General features: G+C 46.8%; 1 protein-coding gene across 3 annotated transcripts in view; it reads right to left on the bottom strand.

Annotated features, from left to right (window-relative positions):
* The window catches only part of LOC135896581 (phospholipid-transporting ATPase ABCA3-like), a 70,918-nt gene that overhangs the window by 25,170 nt on the left and 32,780 nt on the right, over positions 1-12,968 (bottom strand). For all 3 annotated transcript variants that reach the window (XM_065425037.2, XM_065425038.2, XM_065425039.2), the window contains 4 exons: positions 9,445-9,610; positions 6,670-6,929; positions 4,216-4,415; positions 1,220-1,532 (listed from right to left, as the gene is read on the bottom strand). In XM_065425037.2, coding sequence (XP_065281109.2) covers positions 1,220-1,532; positions 4,216-4,415; positions 6,670-6,929; positions 9,445-9,610 — 939 coding nt within the window. The remainder of the gene's footprint in view (positions 1-1,219; positions 1,533-4,215; positions 4,416-6,669; positions 6,930-9,444; positions 9,611-12,968) is intronic.

The raw sequence follows: 12,968 nt of genomic DNA, 5'->3' as shown, positions 1-12,968 counted from the left end.
TCTGTTCAGACAACCCTGCGGGTGACCGCCCGGTGCTTGCGTTGGTGGTTACGCAAATCTGACGTCAGGAGATTGGAATAGAAACATATTGGAATAGTTTTACGTTATAGGGCCCAAAGTGAGCGATTTCGTTGAAGCAGTTCACAGACTAACTTGACAGAAAATAACGACAGAAATCATCACTTTATTACGCCACTATTTGCATATTGGGTGCAAGCTCGTCTTCGAATCCGCCGTACGTTTAATGGACACTAAAGGATATTGTCTAATAGAGTCAGAGTCGTAAATTACGGTTCTGCAGCACAGAAAGCTTTAGTCTCCTTACGTTCGGTGAACTTGCGAGCCAGAAAATGGCTTAAGAAATGAAAGACTGCAGACGACGTGAACTTGAAGTTCTCGCATTAGTTGCTCATGCTATCGTGGAATTTACCAGCCTCTGCTCTGGTCTTATGAACTGTATTTTTCTTTGATAAACCAGGATTATCTTACATTGTGAGATAACCAAAGAATTTAACCGACACTGTAAAAACCAGCAGTCACTTTAACGTTCATGTTTTTATCATTTATGGCAGGCCACCGGCGTAGTCCTGACAAGACTTTTTTTAACGCCGTGAACAAGGAGATAAAGAGAGAGACGCGAATACCACTCGAACTAAATAATGAAATTGCTCGTAACGTTAAGGGCGATTCGATTGACTGCCGTGTGCGGTACGTCATGGCGTTTACCCGCCGTGGTTGCTCAGTGGCTATGGTGTTGGGCTGCCAAGCACGAGGTCGCGGGATCGAATCCCGGCCACAGCGGCCGCAGTTCGATGAGGGCGAAATGCGAAAACACCCGTGTACTTAGATTTAGATGCACGTTAAAGAACCCCAGGTGGTCGAAATTTCCGGAGTCCCCACTACGGCGTGTCTCATAATCAGAAAGTGGTTTTGGCCCGTAAAACTCCATAATTTAATTTTTTTAAACGTCATGGCGTTCGCCTTACAAAAAAATGACAGCCTGCCGTCATTTTGACGGTTAAATGCTTGGAAATAGATCTGCCAATATATTTCCTGTCATTTACTGCGACACATTCTACATCGCAGTGAGTTTTTTGAGAACATTCTCTCCACCGAAAAGTCCCAAAGCTTTCGTATTGGCGCGCTTCGCAAGAGATTTCGATTATACGTGCATCACGGAACACAACTGGAGAAACCACACCACTTGGGACCCACTCACCTTGAGGGTCCTCTCGGCGGTCGGGAAGATGACGAAATTGCTGCACATGAGGCTGGTCACGAGCGGGAAGAAGATGGAACGCAGGACCTTGGGCAGGAGGGTGCGGTACGTGTTCTGGCTGCGGATGTCCTCCTCGAGGACGCCGGTCCCGCTTCCCGCAGCCGCGTGGAGTTCCTCCGAGCCGCGCGCCGACAGCTCGAAGGTGAGGCTGGCCGCGGCCTTCTTGGTGACGTTCCGGAGCCGCGCCATGTTGTAAAGCGTCACCACCAGGGGCGCCGTGTGCTGGATCTGACCGTTGTACCAGAGCACATTCCTGCGAGATGGATGTCCGGGACAGAGGGAAGGATGCTGTCTGCCCAACGTCTTCGACTTCAGTTTGAAATGAGGAATAAAAAAAAAACACGAAAAGTAAAGAAAGAGCGCCAGTAACCTGCAACTACATTTATGCGTGTGTCAGCGTTTTATTTATTGCGACGATATGGGGGGACGTTCGAGGTGCGTTTGCGTGGTAGTTGCCGCCATCTTGTGCTGGGTGTTACAGCGCATGCGCGGCTCAACCTGTCGAACCCGCGCGACCAAGCGCATGTTTTCACCTCTTGCTTCCTTTATGTTTTAAAGTTTTATTGTGATAGCAATTACACGGACACGCCAGGTGCATTTATGCGTCAGCGTCGCCGTCACCGTGATGTCCCATACAAAGTCCAAGGCCGATAACATCGTCGCCGCGCGCCCTATGCTGTATGTGCGAGTGAAAGCATGCGAAGGTGAGCACACGATGGTGGCTCAATGTCGGGTGCGCAAGTGAGGAGAGCGGGGAGGAAGCGCGCCGTCTTCAGTCGCGCGCAAGACAAGGGGAGAGGGGAGGAGCGTTCTGTTCCAACGGCCACTGCGTATGCCGCGGCCGCACGGGTGCTATCTTGAAAGCGATCTGCGATGAGGATGCATTCTAGGTGCGCCGACGGCTCATAACTTCGCGTGCGCTGTGCTCAGGCCGCTCAGTTTGCGTTGAACCGATATGCAGCACGAAGGTCACTTCGCTCGCTGCAGCTGCCGCGCTTCCTCTCGCCAGTGTTTTGACAGCGACTGTCCGCGGTCGTTGAGTGAGATGTGTTCATCATGTTTGCTTGGGCACGCGTGACACCATGCTTGTTAATTTAGTAAGAATGTTTGCAAGTTTACACGGCCGATGAAACTGCTATCCCTGCTTGGTATAGCTGTCTACTACTTTATTCTCGCAATCGATGCTTCGCCTTTCGTGCGAAGCAGCGACATTTTTGTTTATTTCATTCGTCTTTTTCTGATCAGGATAATCACTTCATGAGGCAAGCGCCAGTTATTAGCCTGGAATTTACGCCTATGCATGTACATATAACGGACAAATTCGACCCGTGCGAATAGATTCCACGACCGATGATTGGGCTGGTCGCTATCGCAGTGACTTGAGTGCTTCGTGTGCTTCTGCGCATAAGTTCGTCCAATGATGAGCTGCAATCTTAATATTCTTTTGTTTTTTTTGTTCTCCGTCGTGATCTGTACACGTATTTGTATTTGTACAATAATACACCCGCATAGCTGAGGAGGTTATAAATGATGAACTGCTTTGAATTGTCCGAGTCAGTGAGTGTAATCAAACGAGAGAACAGCATGTCGACAGGTGCACGTACCGTCTTGGGTTTGCAGAAGGAGAAAAGTGCCGCATTACAGAAGCACACATTGTGCTTACGGGGGCATGGTGGGTAACTACCTTTAAAAAAAGCGCTTTTCCACTTTTGCTACAAAAGAATAATTCATTTACAGAAGGATATATCCTCCTATTTTCAGCCCGAAACAAACATTATAAGTTCTTCAAACGTGGCACCAAAGTAAGCTACCACCTATAAGAATCAGCTTGGCCTTATATAGAAGTCTGACACAACTGCTTCTTTAAGAGAACTAGAAACATGCAGAAAGTTCAAAAAGTATGTTTTTCGCTTTTGCAGGCGAAGATGTGGCTTTATGGTGCTTTTTAGCTTTTCGGAGTCCTGAATATTCACTAATGTATGACATTGCTGAACGTTGTGGCAGCATCGCGCTAGCCTACGCAATTTCGCTCATCGCAGGGTAAAATGTTTTTCATACAAACGTATTTATGTTCGAAGTGGCGCTTTTCCGTCCAAACCGCTGTTATCCTGTACCAGAATTAGCCGTAACAGTTCTCACATTCATCCTCCTGTCTCTTTCGAGTATCCAGCAGTTCTCAAAATCCGTTATGTCCGCAGGAAACGAATACTCGACAACTCCGAACAGCGGATTCTCGATTCGAAAATGAACCGCATAGCAGAGACTACTGGATTCGTATTCGAAATTTTGTGTATTCGCTCACTCCTATAAATAAACGAAGAAATAGCCGCGTGAACAGAAGCGAAGAGTTCACCTAACACCTTTTGCTTTTTCCTGGATTTTATGCATAAAAAATACTAGATTGCGCGACAATGCCTTTAAATTTCTGACACCGTACTGACACGTCACGGGCACTGCTGTCAGGGGGGCAGTAGTTGAAAAGGTTGGCTACACATTTCTTTACTGCGAAAGCACTCAAAACTACCCTAACAAAGTAGTTATGAAACACCTGCAGTAAAACACGTTGTGGGGCTAGTTGGTGCATAGCTTTCAATAGAATAAGCGCCAAAAGTGACGGCACACAAGAAGAAATACAGACAGGACAAGGCGCTTCCTGTCTGTATTTCTTCTTGTGTGCCGTCACTTTTAGCGCTTATTCTATTGAAATGAACTACCTATTTTGGCTCTCTCACAGACATCGTGTCTCTCTGGTGTGGCTACATCGTGTTTCTGTGGTGCGGTGTCACCTTAAAGAAATTCTTAAACTCTCACCTTAAACCGGTGTGCTAGGCGAGCCTAGCGCACCAGTTTTTTGCTTTCTTGCGGTACATAGAGTTTGCTTTCCAGATTCTCTACCGAGCACGTCAGAGGTTAAGTCCTTGTAGCCACGCGCTCACCCTTTACGCTTGGTCGTCTGCACGCCGAAGTGCATGTTGAAGACATATTTGCGCAACGTGTCCTTGGCGATGTCGAGGAGATATTTCGTGAGGTCGGTGGACGCGTCCTCTTCTTCCATGATGTACTCGCTCGCGTCGCTGGTCAACGGGCGCAGCCACTTGTCGGTGAACGACTTGTCCGTTTCCACGGCGTAGAAACCCTACACGGTAGCCCGTTAAACTTTAGTAATTGTCGTTGTAGTTATACAGCAGCTGTTGCGTTTTCAGTCAGCCGTCGAAGCAATGAAACAAGTTATTTTTATTGATGCAACAGCGCAATGTTATATTGCGCTACAGTATAGCGGTGCCTATATTAGAGGAATAGGAAATTTTCATCCCACTAAAAGTAACAGGCACAAAGTAATCTCAAAGTGGTATGCCAGAAAAGAAAGCCTTTGCAGTCGAAGGAAGCATTTATCCAGTTTTCTGGAATGTGGGGGGACATCACGAAGGTATCTGCGGGTTTCACTGTCTTGCAGTATTTTTTTTCGGCGTTACCCACTGTAAGGACTAACTATGGTTGCCAAATTCTGCAAATGTAAACTGCCACTCACCTTTATTAACCCGGTTAATGGTAATGCTAGCGTGCACAACATAAGTTATTCCACTGTTGGGGACTATTTTATATCCGCAACCCGGAGGCGTAGTGAATATGACGTTGTGCCACTATGTCCGAGGGCGCGGAATCAAATCCCGACCGTGGCGGCCGCATTTCGATGGGGTTGAAATGCAAAGGGCCGTGTACCATGCATTGGGTGCACGTTAAAGAAATCCAGGTGGTCAAAATTAATCCGGAGTCCGTCCCAACGGCATGCTTCATAATCAAATTGTGGTTTTGTCACGTGAGACCCCAGCTAATTAATCTAATTACTTTATATCCACACAAAATGATCTTGCCTAACCAGCTACTGCCTATATTTTTAACCTTGACTTGATCGATTTCCAATCTTTCTTTTCTTCTTTTTCAGGGACGCCGTGAGTTGTTAGTTTCGTACTTATGACGGTTTAATTGGGCCTTGTGCTTGATTAGGTTAATTAGGTGTTTCGTATACAGGTAGGATGGGCTTGGTATATTTTTTTACTTTCATCGCAGTAGTCTTCCGCGCACGTGTATCTGTTATTATTATTTATATTTAGCACATATGATGAAGTATTCACATATGCTGCAAGTTACAGGTTCCACTATTGTGTGCGTGTGATTTATATCTCGTAGACGACTCCTGTCGTTGCCTTCTCCGTGGAGGTGGACATTTTGTAAAGCCTTATCTCGCTTTTAATTCTGCCTCCTCTCTCAAAATGTATGTGTTGATGGGAATAAACATTATCATTAAGTTAACGAAACTACTTCAAAGACCAACTTACGTGTGCCGAAGAGTAGATCATGTCGTGAAGGTAAGTCAGTGTAACAGTCACAATAATGTTTTCAAACATGGTTTTCCCCAGTGCAGTAAAAGAGTGGAATTTATTGCCAGAAGTTATGTCACTGCGCTTTATTTTATTACACTGCTGCAAGAACGTGTATGTTTAAATAAAAACTGACTACTTGGGTTCTGTCAAACAATATTGTTCATGTACATATTCTGGCCGCGCTTAACTTGTAACGCATTTTTTTCTTTACCAATACAATAATGCCCAATTTGAGTGCTGTAGGCATTTCTATAAGTAATTTTTTTTCAGCGCACTTCAATAACCAGATACTTCTGTCTAGCTACCTGAGCTAACACTTGTGGGAACTGCTTGACGGAGTTCCTCGTAGCTGCTACAAGAAAGATGCAGCAAAAGCATCATGTCAGATACAGAAATACTGTAAACTATATATATAAAAAAAGAATAACCGGTATAGCTGGCTGAAAAACCTGACAACCGAAACAGCGACAAGAACCACATTAATTCAAAACTTAACATCAGAAATGTAAACACCAGGAAATATCCGTTGCAGTATACGATAAGTAGAAAGAAAAGAAACGGGTAAAATAAATACGTATATTACAAATAAGTTCTGCGAAAGGTGGAGGAAGCTTCGTGACAGAGAAAATTGCCTCATTTCAGGAGCCTTCCTAATTTTTAGTTTTACCTTTCATGAAACCTTCCTTTCCCTTCGCGGCTTTCGCACAACTGATTTACCACATTCTGTGTCCCCATCCAAGAAATCGTCGAATAAGTTTGCCTCGCTGTGACGATCTTCTAGCCTGCTGGTTAGCTCAGATGAGCAGTGACAACTCCGCAAAGGCGCCGGTGCCGGGTTCTATCCCCGGTCCACGGTGGATTCTTTTTACCCGCTGCAAAGATTTCTTTCCAAGAGGTAAGCCCGTATATGGGTTACCTTTGTTCAACTTCTCGCGACAGTCGGGCGGGCGACAATTTCGCCATTCCATAAACATAAATACCGAACCAGGTGTGCGCGCACTCGCTCACCTGGGCGGTTCCGATCACTTCGGGGAAGGTGTACCCGACGTGTCCTCCTTCGTGCTCGACGTCGTAGCCGCTTCCGCGTAGGCCCACGTCCTCGAGGAAGAAGAGCAGCAGGAGTAGGAGTGGCGGCAGCATCCAGCTGAACAGGGGCATCTTCTTCTCGCGCCACATGTACGTGGCTCGCTTGTGAAGCACGGCGCAGACACACGACAAGGCCGAGGGTTCCGTGGACGTGGCGCTGGCCATGATCCGGATGACGGACACTGTGGGAGGGAGGGAGCAGCACGGTGGTCGTCACTTCCTTAACGTGCAGGCATAAGCCTAGTTGCTTATTCATTTCTTCAGGTAGGAACAGGGCATAAGACATAGTGAGAGAACACATCAGCGCAGCGTCTCGTCTGTTTCACGTGCCTATTTTTTCCTGGTCCTCACCGCTGCTCCCGCCCGAAAAGGAAGTTCTTACTTGTCGCACACCATATGACCATGCGCTGTATGAAAAGGGAAGCCGAGGGAGTTGATTTTTATATTGGTTACGACTACGTGAAGCCAACAGACTACGAAGCCAAGGGATGCATGGGCAAAATTAACCGTCCCGGGAGCCGTACCCACATCTTCCGTCGTTTCGCCTGCGGTGCTCTTCCAGTGGGATACGACGACGTGCGTTTGCCCGTCCGCTTTCTTGGGTATTTCTGTATGTATACTAATTTGGAGGTTTGTTAGCCAGTGCCACTCCCGAGCACGGTGGCAGATGCTGAGGATCCTTTCAACCGCAGGAATCGCGGAGTATGCGTAAGCCTAATAACAGGCAACAGGCCATGTTTTGTTACGGAGTTTTAATGTTCCGAAGGCAGCAAAAGAGTATGAGGGAGGCCATACTAAATTGGGAACCCGATTAATTTATACCGCCACCCGGAGTTTTGAAACGTGCACCAAAAGTACGGCTTATGGACGTCCTTGCATTCTGGCCCCCTTGGTATTCTGCCGCCAGGGATGGGGGTTCGAACCTTCGGCCTGGCGGGGTTCAGACCGTCAGGCCTCAAATAGCAGTGCCTTGCTGTTTGAGGCTTGAGCTGGCTACCTGAAGAGAAAAACATGCCGGAGAATATGCGCCGCCGGATGAGGTATGTGCGTGCTAGCAAAATAATAAAAAATAAAAATAAAATAAAAATAAAACCCAGGAAATGATTCGGCACATCGTAACGGCAAGCCAAGATACTCAACCAGCAAGACCCGTAGGGAGTGTGCACCTTCCAAAAACATTGGGATTCAGAGAAGATGGAATAACTAACTGGTGAACTGTCGAGCTAAGTAAGATGGCTAGAGTATTGGTGGAAGAAGAATAGGTAAACATATTGACAAAGCCGCCGGAGTCGTTAATGGAGAATGTAGGGATAAAGGTTTGAAATGCGAAAGTGCAGATCGAGATCAGATAGTCTAAAGGCTAGATTGCGATAAATCTCGTAAAACCTGAATAAATAGAGGAGGCTGGGTGACTACTTGCCTCTGCCCCGTGGCAAAAGGGGATTCAAATGAACGTAATCATCATCACTTCGTGCTCCCCATCTAACAGTCGTTTAGCAACAGAATCACTACAGTCTTTTTGAACAGGCCTACAGGAAAGATCACTACAATAAAGCAGACGGAGTTGGTCATATCACGTAAAGCGCGCCACAGATAACTGCTTGCTTAGGAATGAAGGAATGGACGATAGGATAAAGGGAACGTGCCAGGGCACAGCAGCAGTTTAGATAGTGCGATGAGATTAGTTTTGAACGAGGACGCAGCGCAGGGTCTACTGGAGGTCACTGACGGATGAATCTTATGCATGCAATGTACTAAAGCCGGCTAGGACAAGTAAAACGTCATGGGATAAACAATTAATAATAAATTACGTTATCTTAAACATGAAAGTGAAACGTGAGGCTAGATCTCTTGCGGCATACAAGTGCGCTGGTCCTATGCCCTGAGGCAGCGGCCAAATCACGATGGTGTAAGAATGCAAAAAGAAAAAGTACTTACTTACGTCCACGCAGACTCGCACGCTTAATAGAGTGATATCGGACGTTTCGTGCTATCTTTCAGCCCCGACGGTGACGGCGACCGCTTAGAGGATTTTTTGACCGATTTGACATGGACTCGTTGAGAAAGCATACGGCAGCTTCTTTTAGTGTTTGCCGTGGTTCAGAAGTACTCCGTGCTAGCTTAACAAAATCTGTTTAAAGTAATTATGTGTTTCGCGTTGACGACTACATGTGGCACGCAATTTGGCATACCAATAGATCGCGGCACTCGCGGGCATTGCATGTCTCTAAATATAGATGACGTCTGCTTAAGTGACATTTGTCGCGCTAAGCAATGCGTAATGCTATTTCGTAATCTGTACAATTATTTTTGCTTCTGATATTACGGAAGCCATTGTATGGCAGAAATATAGAGCCTTGGTTATTGTCGTACAGCAAACTTTTTTAGATTAAATGACGTTCAGGAGGGTGGTTAATGCGAGAGTCCACAAGGTCCCTCGAATACAGGATGGCTGATTTTGAAGTATATACGCGGGCGATTCCCACAGTTCCCCACGGAGACTGAACACTGATGGTGGTGTTCGCAGACGCTATAGCGTCGAATTTGCCTCACGTGTTTCCGTGCGGGAGCGTATATACTGAAGCCTACGGCCTCCAAAATCCTAAGCGCGCGAGGCCCGAACTCGGAGGCCTCGGTGACACTCCGCGTGGCTCATATATATACAGCGGCGGGGGGGAATAACGGGCCACGGCTTACGCTTGCCATCGACGAGCGAGGGCTCCTCGCTTGCCACGGGCCCCAGGTTGTGGGCCTTGCGGTGGATGTGCTGCTCTTCGGCCACCCGCACCAACACGTCCTCCAGGGAGGTCACCGTCATGCCCACAGAGGCGATGCCGAGCTCAGCGCTGCGGTTCTCGAGAGCCTGGAAAAGGCCGGATCGCGGAGATTAGCAGTCAAAAAAAGAGAAAAGAAAGAAAGTAAGAAAGAAAGGAAGAAAGAAAGAAAGAAAGAAAGGAAGCAAGAAAGAAAAACGCAGCATCGTCATCGCACTTTAATCCACGGTTATTCCGTCAGCGAATTGTTTGTATTGTCATATGTTCACAACTATAGATAAAGTTATTACACACATTTTGAAATCATATGCTGTAGATTTATTAATTAATTACCCTTATGCTACTGTATAATTCGTTGTTCTTCGCATTTCTTGATGTCATGGACACTACCTGTTGCTGTACATCAATACTGCCTTGTAGAGGGGGTCATGGGCCTAGTCAAGCTGTCGAGACAGGTTTTAGCTCTTGACCTTTTCCAGGAGCTACTATTTCTGAAAAAATAAAAATTGAATTGAGTTGAATTGAATTGAAAAAAAACTACCGTATGGATGCCCCCGCGTTACTTCTTTGTACATTAAAAATGCACATTTGCCTACAAGCCTTGTAGAAAGTAACTCGGAAGCGAGTGGTAACGTATTCATCCCGTACGTAAGCTCGCGTGCGTGCTGAACTTATATGACAGTGTTTTAATCGTGCTGTTATCGCCAGTTTTCGAGAAAAATAACTATTGACAATGACTCGATGTGGGCCATCGTGCTGTCACAGACGAAGTGAAAATGCCCATAGAGTACGTTTCCAATATCGCGAGTTCGCACTAAAATGTGGGATGTGGTGCCGAAATGCCAACTTGCCATAGACGATGTTACACTATATCTCATTGGTGTTTAAGCAGAGAGAAGCGGCCTTGACGATTAGAAACGGGAGGACAGGCTTACCTCCCCCCCCCCCCCCCCCCCCACGCGCCTGGAGCTGCTTCCTTCCGCATCTAACCATGGTATCTAACAAGTAATAGCCTGTGCTCCTTATTGGCATACGAGTCGGTAATAAAAACCGACTCGAAGAGTGATAATGTCTCCTTGAGATATGTCCGTGATTGAGGAAGGCTGCAGTTGGAACGCGAGCTTTACGGTGTGCCGTAATGGATTATCAGTGCATAGCGTGAACAAGAAGCCAAAACTTATGACGAGGAAATGAATACATAGCTAACGTGCCAGTAGCTTTTGAAATTCGGGTACCGGTGGGTGCCAATAAGGGTGGCGGCGAGCGTTGAACACATCACTGCTGCATTACAAGAATTGCTAGAGGAAACGCTCGCACTGTGATCACTCGGCGACCACGGGAATGTTGGTTGGTATACGTGGATTTGCCTGTTCATTGTTCTTGTGGCTTCAGACCTTGTCGCGACGTTGTTTGTTACGCTTGATCTTTCCCAGTTTCCCAAGGAATCGTAGCTCTTTTTTTCAAGGCGAGGACATTTAACTCGGTGGGCGCATTCGTTATTGTCGCGAAATGTTGCATTTAACAGGCGAATACTTTGTTGAAAATAATCGATTTGCGACGCCGCAAAGCCGTTTGAAGCCTGAAAGACGAAGTTTAGGCGAGACGATGCACTGGCGACCCCATCGACGTTGTATGAACCACGTGGCTTGCACATTCTGTACACACTAGCGCCAGAGTTACAATGCACGGTCGCCGGTATTGCGCTGAAGAACTGCTCGAAATGATAAATCGGGCTGAAAAAGAAACGATGTCGACCAAAATTTATTTTTGAGCACTCTTTCTTGCTCTCGTTGCGGTACTGCATGAAGCCTAGCAAATTTTCCCGCATGGAGATTTGCAGTGGCTTTCATTGCGTGCAGGTCACGGGAAATTCGGCGCGTTTTTTTCGGCCCAGTGGTGTAAGTGCAAGGCCCATTTAAACCATGTAACATTCTCATTTGACGAGAAACACGTCTTACTCTCGAAGATGCTAAGACTAAGACGTTTACATTGCGGGGACGTTAGCGTACGACCTTGTGACTAAAATGGCCACATGAAAAGGCGACTGACAGCGTTGTTCGTGCTAAAAATTCCCCAAAAAACCATTTCAGCATGACTGGCCGACATTAATGCGATTAGGAGTGACTCAAGTTGGCGTCAAAGACGTTAACCGAGAACAGACGCACAGACATATAGAAAACTCGAAGTTCCCTAAAAATGCTAATCGCATTAATAAAGAAACCTAATGTTCGATTGCCGCCTGCTGGGGTTGTCTGGCGGGAGCGTAGGTATTACTGGACAATTGATCGTGGAACAATGAGGCCGCTGTAGCAGGGCATAAAACTTTCGGCGTCGTTTTCATCAGCCATGTGGATTTAGTTAAAACAAACCTTTTTGCTGCCCCTTCCCCGGTAACGTTGTCAATTTCTAGTCAATAAATTAAGAGGGGAGTCTGCATATCTGGTTCTTTTGGGCAAATGAGATATTGCGATTAACCCCGAAAGAATACAGCAAAAAGGAAAGAGGACGCACCGCGAATTAAATTATTTACTGTTGAGACAGCAGACACTCGGTTCCTCGAACAAGAGACTCAAAACTTTCGCAAGTTAGAGTAATTAACAAACACTAACGAGAAACATCATTTCTAATTAAATAAAAACGTAATTCCCGCAGAGCCCTTGTCCCAATGAAAAGACCACGTTAATGCGATTAGCATTGCAGCGATGTGGCGACGCACGGTCCTGCGCCACCGCCGAAACGCGTCACGTACGAGCCGCGTGTGCAGCTGGGCTCCCCTCTCCCGCGTCTCCGTGGACACGCTGCGCCACCTAGCAGTGCCGCCTCGAACTCCGCGCGTGGCGCGTGTGTGAATATATACAGGATTGCCTGGATATCCACGACGTGGGTTGCACTCCTCACGGCACGGAAGAAAAACTGAAAGTTGTATTTTCGACATTGAGGAGTGGCAAAATCACCAGTGTCTGTCCACAGTTATCATGAAAGAGGATCATTCAAGAGTGACTCGTGCTCAGGCACCCAAGTTCCTTGGCGTCGGGAGAATTTCATCGAAATGCGCACATACCGAGTTGCACACATCACCCAATGACCAAAGTTTTGCGTGAAAGAGCTTCAGAGCTTCATTGAAGAGCGGCACGTATCCAGTGCTTTGTACTGGATACGTACGACGCACTGGATACAACGGATTGGTTCAACGATTGGTTGCGAACGTAGTTCCCTCAGCACAGCAGCACGATGACCGACCCGACGATGACCGACGATGACCGACGATGTAGACGTTAGCCGAAGGCAGAGATACAGGCATACATACATGTACGCGCAGACTGCTTGAAGTTACCAAAGAATGCTAATCGCGTTGAGATTCCTTGCGGGAACGTGCCAGCAGCTGTTCGCTTGCCGATATACAGATCTGGGTTTTTAGAAAAAGAAAAGTCGCAGTTTCATCCTGAA

Source organism: Dermacentor albipictus, chromosome 6 (genome assembly GCF_038994185.2).
Source record: "Dermacentor albipictus isolate Rhodes 1998 colony chromosome 6, USDA_Dalb.pri_finalv2, whole genome shotgun sequence".
NCBI lineage: Eukaryota > Metazoa > Arthropoda > Arachnida > Ixodida > Ixodidae > Dermacentor > Dermacentor albipictus.
The sequence above is the reverse complement of the archived record's forward strand: the minus strand, read 5'-3'. Positions and strand labels throughout refer to the sequence as shown.